Raw genomic sequence first — 14,424 nt, forward strand, 5'->3', positions numbered from 1 at the left:
ATTAAGCAATCATTTAAATTTATATGAGTGACTTGTTTCAAAAATCACCTTGTAGCATATCTATCAATTTCTGAATAAAAATGAAAATACTGGTAAGATAAGCAGATAATGTAAAATTGTGTATATTGTACAGTCCTGCTATTAAAAAGCACCTCCGTAGCCAGGTGGGAAGGAGCAGCAGTGCGTAGCCCATGCTTCCTGATTAGACCGAGGTTCGAGCCCTTTACCACCAAATATGGAGAATGCGGAAAGTTCAGGGAATGACCACCCCATATCCCGGAGCAATATGGCCTTAGTTGCTAATGCTCCTAAAAACCAAATAACTAACTAACTAACTAACCTGCTATTAAGTGATGACAATTTGACTTTAGAATTTACTTAAATAAGTAAATAAGGAAGCCACAGGCTTTTGCTGCACTGGAAAAAAAAAAAATCAATCCGAACCAAGTAAATAAGAAAACGCAAATTATATGCTACCCTTCTCACTCACTTAAGTATCCAATAGACCTTTGAAGTTATTGAAACTGTCAGCCTCAACTATCTGCAAGGGCAACTTGTTCCAGCAATCAACAACTCACGGGAACACAGAAACCTCTAGTTTACCATCCAGCGCTATGAGGAGGCGGGCCAGGGCAGTAGGGAGTGTGAAGCACGGCAGGGCAAACTGTGAGGTAGCGAAGGCTACAGGCAAGGAAAACCAAGTAAAAAAAAATGCGAAATTTAGGAAGGAATAGTGGGGACTCCATAGCTGAGTGGTCAGGAGCAGAAGTAGCACATGCTCTTTGAGTAGACCGAGGTTCAAACCTTTGACTACAATTCTTCAAACTTAGTTTTAATTTATTCCCACTTGTTCTACCACCATTTAATTTCAAGAAAATTTACCCTTCATCCATTCATCTTACCATCCAATCTGAAAGCCTTATAAACCTCATTTAGATTTCCTCTAAAGTATTTACTTATCAAACCTCAGGTTCCTAAGGTTTCTTAGCATTAGTAAAGGCACAAGATGCAAGAAAGCAAGCTTATATAGCATCAACCAAAAAAAAAAAAAAAAAAATACAACAAATCTTCTAATTTCACCCATCGACTCACATCAAATTTGTCTAGTTCTGCCTTGAATCTATTTAAGCTATCAATTTCTACAATGACAAATGGAAGTTTGTTCCAGCAATCAACTACATGCTGGCTAAAGGCAAACTTCCGCACATCTATCCTACAAATGTCTTTCCTCAAGTTGAATTTATGCCCTCTCAGATGATTATTCCGAACAAGAGGAAGAATCCCGTCAACATAGAGCATGCTCAAACCATTCAAGGCTTTATACACCTCAATCAGATCACCTCACAGGTGCCTAGTCTCCAGACACTGTAATTTGCAAAACTTAAGCCTTTCTTCGTAAGAGCAACGCTTTGTTCCATTCACTAATCTTGTTGCCCTTCTCTGCACTCACTCCAGCAGTTATTATTATTATTATTATTAGCCATATGGTGCAAGGAAGCCTGAGGCTTATGATGCACTGGCCAATCAAAATTTCCGAGTTACTCTAACACAGAGAGAGAGAAAGAGAGAAGTAGAAAGGAATCACCAAGAAAGAGAAGAATGATGATTGGATATCATCATTCTTCAGGACCCTGGGTGTGCCAAGCCCATACTCACCAAATGTGAGCCCCCAGTTCTACATCCTTCCTAAAATGAGGCCTCCAGACCTGTATACAGTACTCAAGGTGTGGCCTGACAACTGCCTTATACAAGGGGATAATCATACCTCGTTAACCCAGCTAGAAAAATTCCTGTATATCACTGACAAGACACCATGAGCTACTCTTGCAGACTGTTTTCACTGCTCAGAAAACTTCATATCTGCCTGCACAATTACCGCCAGGTCCTTTTCATTCTCTACCACTGTCAGTGTAGTACCACACAGTTGATGCGTTACTCTAGGGTTACTGCTTCCCACATGCAGTACTTTACATTTGTCAATGTTAAACTTCAGAGGGATTCAACATTTACAGTGATTCACAGTATTCTTGCCCATCTGCTCAACTTTTCTAGATGCCGTTGCAGCAGCTTACTGTCATTAGTGTCATTAACAACCCTGCCAACGTATCGTCTGCAAACTTAGACATTAAGCCTGATATACCATCATCAATATCATTAATAAATACAGAAAACAACAATGGAACCAACACTGAGCCCTTAGGGACTCCACTAATAACATTAGTCCACGGAGAGCAGTGTCCATTGATTACCACTCTCTGTCTTCTCTCACTCAACCGGTGCCTCCGTAGCCAGGTGGGCAGGAGCCGCAGTGCGCAGCACACGCTTCTTGATTAGACCAGGGTTCGAGCCCGTGACTACCAAATATGGAGGATGCGGAAAGGTCAGGGAATGACCACCGCATATCCCTGGAGCAAAATGGCCTTAGTTGCTAATGCTCCTAAAAACCAAATAACAACAACAACTCACTCAACCATCCATTTATTCATAGCAGCAATTTGCCCACAATGCCACACTCCTCCAATTTGTACAGCAGTCTTCCATGTGCAACAGTATCAAAAGCCTTTCTAAGATCCAAATATATGATATCAAAGTTATTTCCTGCATCCAGTTCCTTTGTGAATGCATCATAGTATCCAATCAAATTGGTCAGACAAGACTTCCACTTAAGAAAACTATGCTGTGTTCAAGCTATAACTGAAGTCTTGTCTAGATGATCCTGCAGTGCTTCTTTAACCAGTGCCTCCATTAATTTCCCTGGGAGCAGAAGTTAAACTAACAGGTCTGTAATTACTTGTGTTGCCCTTTGATCTTCCTTTGTGAATTGGGGTCACATTTGCAGATCTCTAGTCCATGGGTACCTCCCCTGAGTCCAAGGAAGCTCTCATAATTATGGCTAAGGGTTTGCTTATTTCCTTTGCTGCCTCCTTTAATATAACTGGATAGATCCCATCCACCCCAGGCAGTACTGTAGCTAGAGCTTTTGCTGCCCGGGGCGGTCCCTGAGTTTGCCACCCCTCTCAAATTGAGGGGGGAGGCAAACTTTTAATTTTTATATGCTGCATAAATGCATCGAAAGGGTTAAGCAAAAACCCTATATAATAGGGGCCAACAGAAATATTATTACAGGGGCCCTAAAATTCTGTCGATGGCCTTAGTTATACTCAAAATTAGAAGAAAAAAAAAAACAATATGTTTTCGCAAATGTGTACTGACTGTGCGATGCCACTGCTGAGACGCAGCTGCTGCAGTATAAGCAATAAACCAATAAAGAAATCACCGTGCCATGCATTTTATTGTTTTATTTTTAAGAATTTGAATTATAGCATGATAGGGAAATGTAACCATTTTGTTATATTTATATTTTCTTTCTTTTAGTTGTAAGTATAGTTGTTAAAAACTAATTATTAATTAAGTAATAAAAATTACTAAGTTAACATAAATAAAAGAATCGTCGAAAAATAAAATTGTCTCTCGTGAAAAGTTTTTTGTTTTGTTTTGGTTTTTAGGAGCATTAGCAACTAAGGCCATATTGCTCCAGGATATGCGGTGGTCATTCCCTGACCTTTCCGCATCCTCCGTATTTGGTGGTGACGGGCTCGAACCCCGGTCTAATCAAGAAGCGTGTGCTACGCACTGCAGCTCCTTCCCACCTGGCTACGGAGGCGCCCATGTGAAAAGTGCCGCCCCAAAAAAGTGCTGCCCGGGGTGGACCACCCCCTCTGCCCCCCTCTAGCTATGCCACTGACCCCAGGTGCCTTTCTTATGTTTATCATCAACAATTTCCCTTCCACACTGCTCTCAGTTATTACAAAATCATCTAGCTCACTGTCAGAACTATTCTTTCTTATATTTTGTTCCAGATTGCTAAGGCTAGCACTAGGGAGTCTAAAATGCTGATGGAACTGATATCCAGTTGTTCAGTGATAAGCAAATTCTCTGCTGGCTCCTTCACAGTGGTGAGCCTATTAGTAACAATGAGTATACGTCTCACATTCAAATACTCATACTCATGAGTATTTGAATGTGGATTACAACTCGTCTCTATCATGAGTATGGGTTGTCTTTTGAGATTATGAAGGATATTATGGTGGGATTCAACATTTACAGTATTCTTGACACTTGATAACATGGTGAAAAGTTTCATCAGGGATGTCTGATACAGAAAAGTACCACCGGGTAAGGTGGGATCTAAATATGCTGGCCAACACATTGAATACTTTTCTCTGATCAATAGTCAATATATCCAAATATCCTTCTCTAATTAACACCCAACATATCCAAATATCTTTTGCTGATCAGAGAACCTACAGATATAAGTTACATGAAAAAAAAAAAAAAACAAATGCAAACAAAAACATTTTATATTTAATTTGTTAAATTATTAATTACAAATAAATTTATGAGACAGCCAAATTTAAATTTCTTTTTAACAGAGAAAACAAAATTGTGTTTTTGTTCTGTGTAATTACAGTTATTCATCTGAAAAAACTAAGGGAAAATTCAACTTACACTCCAATTTCTTCCAGAATATCATAGTAGTCATACACGCTAGTTGCCTTGATGTCCACGGGTTGTGGAATATACTTTTCATAGATGTCAAATACTGCATAATGTAATTTAAATAAGATCAGAATTTTGAAATGGTATATATCATCTGACATAGTAGTTTCATCAATATAAAAAGACAATAAAGTTCAGAAGACATGCAAATAATGTAGTCTGTTTTTAAGTAAGGTACATTAAGTTCACATATGTGAAAGCAAAAAATCTGAATAACAATCAGGAAAATTATAAATATATCATATTTTTCAGACACTAACATGCAGTTTTTTCTGCTGGAAAATGTTGCCTAAAAGTCCCTCACATTTTATGGTCCAAAGTTATATGGAGTGCATGCAGTGATGCTTTTATCTTTACCTATCTTTTATTATTTTTTTAATTTTATTTTATCCATTGTATCTTCACTTAAAAGAGAAAGTAAGGTAAATATCCAGATGACATTCTGAAAAAAAAAAAAAGAAATCTAGCTCTGTCAATGTGTGCAAGTTCTTATCACACATAACAGAATAAAAAAAAAAAAAAATGTTAAAAATTAAACATGCAATTAACTGTAATTCCAAAGGGCTTTATTAGCCTTCATTAGGCCCTCATTCATTAGGCCCAGTTTAATTTAGAAGCCAACAAAAGCCAACTGTAGCCATTGGTCATCTCAATTAACTAATTTTTTAAATAATTCATGAGTGAGAAGTGGATCAATGAATGAATGAATCAAATCACAATTTTGCAACAACAGGTTGAATGAAGTAACCAACAATTTCTCAGGTGTGTAGGAATGAATTAAGAATTTCTGGGAGTTGATGAATGCTGAAAACAGTTTCCCAGGCTTTTAAAAAATGAGGAATTGACAATGCCCTTAGTAGCAAGGAAGTAATCACATCAAAAGAAAACAGGCAGACAGATTAATATAATCATGCCATTGGCTAAATTCCATCAGACACAGGTAGTTTGGCATTCCATATGTTGTAAAAGTGTTGTTAATATTTGTTTAGAACTTGTGAATTTGTGTTTTTTAAATCTATGCAATAAAATATTTTTTCCTAAAATTTTCTTTCTAACCATGGTTGCATCTTATAGACCAGCATGTCTTTTTCTATAGATAATATGGTAATACTGAATTATTTTCAAGAAGCAGGTAGAAATTGACATTTAAATTAAAATTAGTTTATTCTTTTTGATGACACTGAAACAAAACAGACAGGTTTATTTAATGATATGCAACTGTGATATGTGAATTATACCCAGGGACTCACATCTTGTGAGTATGGGCTTGGCACACCCAGGGTCCTGAGCTGGATATCATCATTCTTCTCTTTCTTGGTGATTCCTTTCTACTTCTGACTCTCTCTCTCTCTCTCTCTCTCTCTCTCAGGGTAACTTGGGAATTTTTTTTTGGCTGGTGCAGCATAAGCCTCTAACCTCCTTGCACCATATGGCTAATAATAATAATAATAACAGAGCATTGTAGAGAGGATTTATAATCCTGGTCACTATTATACAAAAAAAAACCCCAGGGGGCTCACATCTGGTGAGTATGGGATTGGCACACCCAGGGTCCTGAGCTGGATATCATCATTCTTCTCTTTCTTGGTAATTCCCTTCTACTTTTGACTCTCTCTCTCTCTCTCTCTCTCGCTCTCTCTCTCTCTCTCTCTCTCAGGGTAACTCGGCAACTTTTTTGTTTCCTGGTGCAGCATAAGCCTCAGGCTTCCCCGCACCATATGGCTATTAATAATAATAATAATAAAAAAAAACCAGTCAGCCATCCCTCCACTCCTAAAAATTTTTACCAATGAGATATTCAGTAATATGAATATCTACTGGCAAATGCTTTTAAATATTCCGATAACATCATTGTTGCAGTCAAAACTTTGTTATATAAATATCTGACAAAATTATGAAATAGTTTTATAATTTTGTCAGTGTTAATATAAAAGAACTGCTAATACATACTTAGCAGTTCTTATATAAAATTAATTAAAATAATTCAAAAGAAACCATATAATATTAAAATAAAAAAAATTAAAACGATCAAAACCATAGCAACTAAAAATTAAAATCTTTCATATTAGAAGTCCACTTTGAAAATTCAAAAAAAACCAGAAAATGTAGTTGTACAGTTTTTCTTTACAGTAAAGGTCCACTTTAATGGTTAGCCAAAGGGTTTGCTTAAAATGGTGGGTAGAAACAGAAAAACAAAAGAAAAAATAAAAACGACAAAAAAGAGAGCATATGCAGTTGGCTCTAAAGGTTACAGGTAAGAATCTAATTGTCCAGAATTTTGATGATGATAAGACTGCTTATTAACGTAATTAGGAAAGTACATTATGTGGTGGTTTTCCATGAAATTTTTTGCTCTAAACCATGAAAGTTGGTTTATTTAGTCTTATTTTACAAAGGTTGGCAGGGTTGTTAATGGCAGTAATGGTAGTGTGTTACTGCAACAGGATCTACAAAATTTGGGCAGATGGGCTGAGAAGTGGCAACTGAAATTTAACATTGACAAATGAAAAGTACTGCATATGGGTAGAAGTAACATACCAACTGTGTGGTACTACTGGGAGTAATTGTGCAGTCAGATATAAAGTTTTCTTAGAAATGCAGACAGGCTGCCATAGCAGGTCATGGGGTATTGTCAATGATATACAGGAATTTTGCTAGTAGGGAAAAGGAGGTGATTATCCCTTTGTATAAGGCAATGGTCAGGCCATGTCTTGAGTACTGCGCACAGGTCTGGAAGCCTCATTTTAGGAAGGATGCAGAGTTGCATGAGCATGTACAGATAAGGGCAACAAGATTGGTGAAGGGAACAAAGGAGTCCTCTTACCAAGAAAGGCTTAAGTTCTGCAACTTGAAGTGGCTGGAGACCAGGCACCTGTGAGGTGGTCTGATTGAGGTGTATAAGGCCAGTGTATGAGGTGTATAAGACAGTTGTAGAATAGATGTGTGAAAATTTGCCTTTAGCCAGCGGGTGGTACAAACTTCCATCTGTTGTTGTGGAAGTTGATAGCTTAAATAAATTCAAGGAGGACCTGGACAAACTTTTAGAGGGAATGGATGTGTGAAATTAGTTTTTTTTTTTTTTGGCTGATGCACTTGCTTTCTTGCATCATAATCCTCCATTACTACTACTGCTACTTGTTACCTAACTGTATAGCACATTTCAATATGGCTAAATAAATTAACTTTTAAATAACAAATGTAGTATGCATAGAAATATTTCACTGATTATTCTGTTCTAAAATCGGATGGCAAAAGTGTTGTTAAAAAAACATATGAGTGTTATTGATGGCTAGGGCTTCAGCGCATACAGTGATTATTCAGATCTTGATAATTTATTTATGAGGATCTAACTGTCAATTTGTATTAATATTACTAGACTAATATTATTATTATTATTATTAGCCATATGGTGCAAGGAAGCCAGAGGTTTATGCTGCACCAGCCAAAATAAAAAAAAAAAAAAAAATTCCCAAGTTACCCTGAGAGAGAGAGAGAGAGAGAGAGAGAGAGAGAGAGAGAGAGAGAGAGAGAGAGAGAGAGAGAGAGAGAGAGAGAATCAGAAGTAGAAAGGAATCACCAAGAAAGAGAAGAATGATGATATCCAGCTCGGGACCCTGGGTGTGCCAAGCCCATACTCACTAGATGTGAGCCCCGGGGTTAGATATATTATTAGTATATAATATTAATATGATGCAAGAAAGCAATCATCTAAACATGCATCAGCCAAAAGAAAAAAAAAATTTTTCCCCCATGACCTGTCCATCCTAACAGTTTGTCCAGTTCTTCCTTGAAAATGGAAGTCTGTTCTAACAGTGAAATATCTGCTGGCTGAAGGTAAACATCTGCACATCTATCCTGCAATCATTCTCCCTTGATTTGAATTTATGCCTCCTCATGTGTGTGTAGGATGAATAATGCCATTAGCACTGAGCTTACTCAATACATTCAAACCCTTACACATCTCAACTGGATCTCTTTGCAGATACCTAAATCTCCAGCCAGCAATTTGCAGAAATGAAGTCACTTACCTTTCTTGGTAAGAGACTTTCTTGTTGCTCTTTTCTACATCAGTTCCAATGGTTCCACATCCTAAAATGAGGCTTCCAGATCTACAATGCCTTATACAACAAGATAATCACCTCTTTATCCCTGCTGACAAAATTCCTATATATATATTATACCATTGAGCTAATAATAGCCTTCATGAGCTAATATAATATCTTTATGAGCTAATAATAGTCTGTTTGCATAATTACCCCCCTCCCTACAATCTTTTTCATTCTCCACTACCTTCAATCTGTTACAACAAAGTTGGTATGTTTTTTGTGAGATTTTGGTGATTGATAGAATCTCTTAAAGTACAATATAAGAATCAGACTAATGGGAGAAATAGCATAGAGGCTTAATTTTCGGTACTCACCTCAATTGATCTGCTTAGATATATGATGTTAAAGTGGAAAGGATTAAAACTAATTAAGAAATTTGGTAAAAATTAATAAATAGAGACGGAAACATTAAAAGATCTGTGATTAAAGGTAGCCTGGGAAGAAGGTTGGTTGGTTGGTTTGATTTTATTGGTGCATTAGCAACTAAGGCTATAATGTGCTAAGACCAGGTCATATATAAAAAATTTTAAACTTTCAGTGACCTAATTAGTTAGGTCACTATGTCAAAATATATAACAAACGTATAAAAGGTATAAAAGATAAATCAATAGAAAATCACAATAAAATGTAAATTTTGTATACGAGCAAAAACGTTTATTGATTTTAAAAAGCTAAAAACAGCAGACACATGGTCATTGTCAGATAAAATCTGACTGAGTGTATAAGGCTCAGCCGGATGACTAAAAATTGTAAAATATAAATCACGTTCGTGTCTGAAACGTGGACACACGGTTAAAATGTGATGAATAGTTAAAATGGTGCTGCAGTTCTCACACATAGGACAGTCATCTACCCTCAGCAGAAAAGCACGTGTAAGATGACTGTGTCCCATGCGGAGACAAGCTAGAACAACTTCCTCTTTGTGGTTCCTGTGCAGACTAGACTGCCAATGTCGGATTATAGGCTTTATCTGATAGAGCTTGTTTGTGACTTGCTCATGCCAAGATTGTTGCCATTGAGAATGTAATTTATCTTGTATTAGCTGCCTGTAGTCTGTATAGGGGACTAACAGGCAATAAGTGTTGTGGGGTTCTGGTGGTCTGGCCACAGCATCTGCCAGTTCATTTCCCCCGATCCCAATGTGGCTTGGGATATAGCAGAAACGGATATCGAATGAACACTCAAACAGGGAATGTAACGTCTGCTGAATCCGGGGTCACAATTGGATGAGGATTATACCTCATCCCCGATAAAACCTGCAGTGTACTTGAAGAGTCAGTGTACACCATACATCTTTGGTGCGTACGGGTTTTAATGTGGTCCAAGGCTAGCTCTATAGCATACAACTCAGCTGTATATATGCTGCATTTGTGGGAAATATTCCCAGATATAGTACTATCTGGAAAGACAGCAGCAGATCCTACAGACAACTCTGACTTCGAGCCATCAGTAAACACAGGCAAAAAATCAGAGTAATCGGATCGGTGGGCAGCATAGAGTTGTTGGTAGACAGAGGAGGGAGTTATGGACTCACCCCAACTTTTAATGGAGAAGTCACACGATGGTAAGCAAGCATGCCAGGGTGGAAGTAGATGCCTTGGTGACTGGGCAACATTGTCTACCGTGATATTGAGCTCTCTGAGAAGCTCATGAACACGGATGCCAAAGGATCGGTTAGCAGTCTGATGGGTTTTATAAAGCGTTTCCCATCATGGCTCAAAAATGCAAGTCCACGTTGGGTTGTCTGGCAGGGATTTTAGTTTAAAAGTATATTTTAGCGACAATTGCTTTCGTCGGAGCAATAGTGGTGGTTCACCGGCTTCGACGTATAAACTCTGGACAGGAGATGTTCTGAATGCTCCAGTAGCAGCACGGATCGCTTGATGGTGGAGTGGGTCTAGCCACCGTAGTACTATTTCTAGCCGATGCGTACACTTGGGACCCATAGTCTAATTTTGAACAAACAAGCGCACGATAAAGGCAGAGTAAAGCGCACCGGTCTGCCTCCTATTTATTTGAGGAGATAGCACGAAGGAGATTCAATCCCCTCATGCACTTTGTTCGCAGTTGACGGATATGTGGTAAAAATGTCAACTTCTTATCGAATGTGAGACCCAAGAATTTTGTCTCAGGTACTACTGGAATGATGTGTTGTCCGAGTTTGAGTTCTGGTTCAGGGTGAAGGTTCCGTTTGCGACAAAAGTGTACGCAGACGGTCTTCTGAGGTGACAGCCTGAAACCATTAGCCATTGCTCAAGTTTTGACATGGCCAATGGCATGCTGCAATTGTCGTTCAATAACCCTCATGTTGCATGACTGACAGAAGATGGTAAAATCATTAATAAAGAGGGTGCTATTTACAGTTGGAGGAAGTTGTTCGGTAATAGAATTAACTTTGATAGCGAAAAACGTAACACTTAACACTGACCCTTAGGGGACTCCTCCTCTTGACAAAAAGATTGAGAGAGAACAGAGCCGACACGAACTTGGAATGACCGGTTCAATAAAAAATTTTTAATGAAGAGGGCTAGATGGCCCCTCAGACCCAGATCATAGATATCCTTTAAGATTCCAAATCTACAAGCCGTTTCGTACACTTTTTCGATATCAAGGAAAATTTACACCAGGTGTTCGTGTTTAAGGAAAGCATCTCGGATAGATGTTGCAAGTCTTATAAGATGGTCAAGTGTTGATCTGTTCCTTTGGAAACCACATTGAACTTTGGAAAGGAGGTCATTCGCTTCTAAATACCACATGAGACGGGCATTCACCATCCTTTCCAAGATCTTGCACATGCAGCTTGTCAGAGCAATTGGACGGCAATTACTCGGAAATTTTGGATCTTTTCCTGGCTTTGGAAAGGCAAGCACGATTGCCTTATGCCAGGAGTCTGGAAATTCATCTTCAAGATAAACTCTGTTGTACAAACAGAACAACTGATCCAGAGATTCAGACGAAAGATGTTTAATCATCTCATAATGGATGTCATCTGGCCCTATGGCACTTGCCTGGGATAGTGCAGCTTTCATTTCCCATTCTGTGAAGGGTTGATTGTATTCTTCACAGTTCTTTGATTGCAATTTCAAATGTTGCCTTTCGGCATTTCGTTCAAATGTTGCCTTTCGGCCAGAAACTCAGGGTGGTAAGATGTTTTGGCAGACACTTTAGCAAATGTCTCCCCAAGAGTGTTTGCAATTGCAGTTTGGTCTGCAATTGCACATCCATTATGCTCCAGGATCGAGGAAGGGTGTGATGTGTATCTCCCCTTCATTTTCCGGACTTTATCCCAGACAAGCTTAGATGATGAAGCCTGGTTGTCAGAAGATGTGAATTTGATCCAAGATTCCTTCTGACTCTGATGTCTTTCGTAACGTGCTTTAGCTCGTGCACATTTGAATATTATTAAGTTATCTTTGGTGGGGTACAGGCGAAAAATACCCCACGCCTTGTTTTGAGACTTTCTTGCTGCAGTGCAATTAGAATTCCACCATGGGTTGGAAATGGTGGAAACCGAGACGAAGTCTTTGGAATTGCAATTGCGGCTGCTTGGACAACAGTGTCTGTAATGTACTTTACCGCGTCATTAATCGATTTCTTGCTGACTGTGTTGATATCTAATGATGCTAGATCTTTGAAGGCATTCAAGTCAGCGTGACCGATCTTCCACCGTGGCATCCTAGACGGGTGGCATGGTCTCCCTTTGCAAAGGGTGGATATCACGTGGAAGTGGTCACTGCCATAAATGTTGTCTTCAACCTCCCATGTACAAACGGGAAGGAGAGAGGGCAAGCATATAGAGAGATCGATCGCGGTAAAAGTACGGGTAGGCATGTGGCAAAATGTGCTAAGTCCAATATTTAGCAGGGCCGGGTCATTGTTTTCAAGCATGTGCACTATAGTCCGACCCGTTCCATTGATGTCGGCACTACCCCACAGAGTACTGTGTCCATTAAAATCCCCTAGTAACAAAAAAGGGGGCAGCAATTGTCTAATGAGATCATCAAGGTCTGCCTGGGGGATGTCGTTCCCAGGTGGCAAATAGATGGAACAAACAGTTAAGACAAACCCTACAGTAACTTGAACTGCTACAGCCTCTAAGTTGGTGGTAAGTGGTGTAGCTTGAAATGGGGTGTGGTTACCCACAAGGATGGCGACTCCTCCTTGGGCAGGTCCATCCGCATCTCTGTCTTTTCGAATAACTAAAAAGTAACGGAAGTATGGGTCCTTATTTGCCTTTAAATACGTCTCCTGTAAGCAAAAGCAAGTAGGCTCATGCTTACTCAGGAGCGCCTTGATGTCGTCACTATTTCGACGGAATCCACGACAATTCCATTGTAGAAATTTAAACTTACCCATTATTTGGATTTGTTGGGTCCATCAGGTGGTTTCCGAAGGGCTGAGGGCTTCATTTTCTCATTCCTGGCTTTATCTTTCTTTGGAAACACAGGTCATTGGCCTGTGTCCATATCTTCTTCTGCAAAGATTTCGAGGACTGGTTCATCCGATACCTCCTTATCCTCGACATATGTTTGTTGTATTGCAGGTGACTCTTCCGATATTTGCATCTTTTCTTTACCACTTGGTTTTGGTAGTGGTGGCACATTAGGAGGTACGGAAATAGGAGTGGCAGCTGACTGTGTTTTTTGGCTGGGCTTTTGTGAACGCAATAAATAGCGTGCAATCGGAGTAAATGACTCTTTTGGCGGTACAGTCATCTCAGTTTGTGTACCGATGGTGCACTTCGCAGAAACCTTCTGGGCGTATGAAAGTTTCCCGCTATTTATTGGTTGAATGTGTTTTCTGGCCTCCTGATAGGATATGTTCAGCTCTGTTTTTATTTTTTGAATTTCTTTCTCGTCCTTCCACCTCTGGCATGCTCTAGAATAGGCAGGGTGCTCTCCTTGGCAATTTATAAAAATTGGCTTGGAAGCTGAACATTCTTTGCTCTTGTGGTCTTTCGTACCACATCGAGCACAGGCAGGATTACCATGACAAGCTGTTTGTGAATGGCCGTATTTCTGATATCTAAAACACCTCAGTGGGTTTGGGATGTAAAGCCTCACTGGGCAGTTTAAGTAGCCTGCCTTAATGGAACTTGGAGGCCGCGGGGTGTTAAATGTTAGGATGAGAACTCAGGTAGGGACGAGATTCCCATCCTTCCGCATTGATATTTTCTTGACAGCCGTCACTCCTTGGTCTTTTAGTTCAGAGCAGATCTCTTCTTCAGAGACATGAAGAAGATCCCACTCTGAAATGACACCTCGTGAAGAGTTCAAAGTTTTGTGGGATGTTACCCTGATCGGTATTCCCCATATGGATGTCGCATTCAGGATTCTTTCTGCTTGCTTGGTACTTGAAGCTTCAACTAAAAGATTGCCAGAACGCAGCCGTTTTACCGATTTTGGTGATCCTGCCAACCCTTCTAATCCTTTCTGGATGAAGAAGGATGACATCTTCCCAATTGACTGCTCTCTGGTAGAATGGAGAATGAGGAAAAGTGGTGTTATAGATGGTGTTTTATCCTCAGTTCTGGCTCTTTTGGCAGAATTGGTGTCATTCTCATCTGATCGATTAGGTAGGGACCTTGTTGGGGCCCCAGAAGAAATTGGATTTAAATTACTCATGGGAGTAAAATAAAAATTTCAGATGCCCTAAGTACCTCACCCACCACGGAGCCCTACGAGGGGATTCCCCCTCGTGAACTAGCAGGTACTGCGTACATGAATGGGACACCAAGTTAGCTCAGGAGCACCATACC

At 39.4% G+C, this 14,424-nt stretch overlaps 1 protein-coding gene across 1 annotated transcript in view; it reads right to left on the reverse strand.

The window, feature by feature from the left end:
- LOC150087120 (twitchin-like) overlaps window positions 1-14,424 on the reverse strand; it is a 3,511,780-nt gene that overhangs the window by 507,673 nt on the left and 2,989,683 nt on the right. Inside the window, 1 exon segment of the mRNA XM_090372971.1 lies at window positions 4,510-4,603. Within this exon segment, the coding sequence (XP_090229097.1) occupies window positions 4,510-4,603 (94 nt within the window).

Source organism: Mastigoproctus giganteus, chromosome 4, assembly GCF_048544385.1.
Source record: "Mastigoproctus giganteus isolate SK-2022 chromosome 4, ASM4854438v1, whole genome shotgun sequence".
Classification (NCBI taxonomy): Eukaryota; Metazoa; Arthropoda; class Arachnida; order Uropygi; family Thelyphonidae; genus Mastigoproctus; species Mastigoproctus giganteus.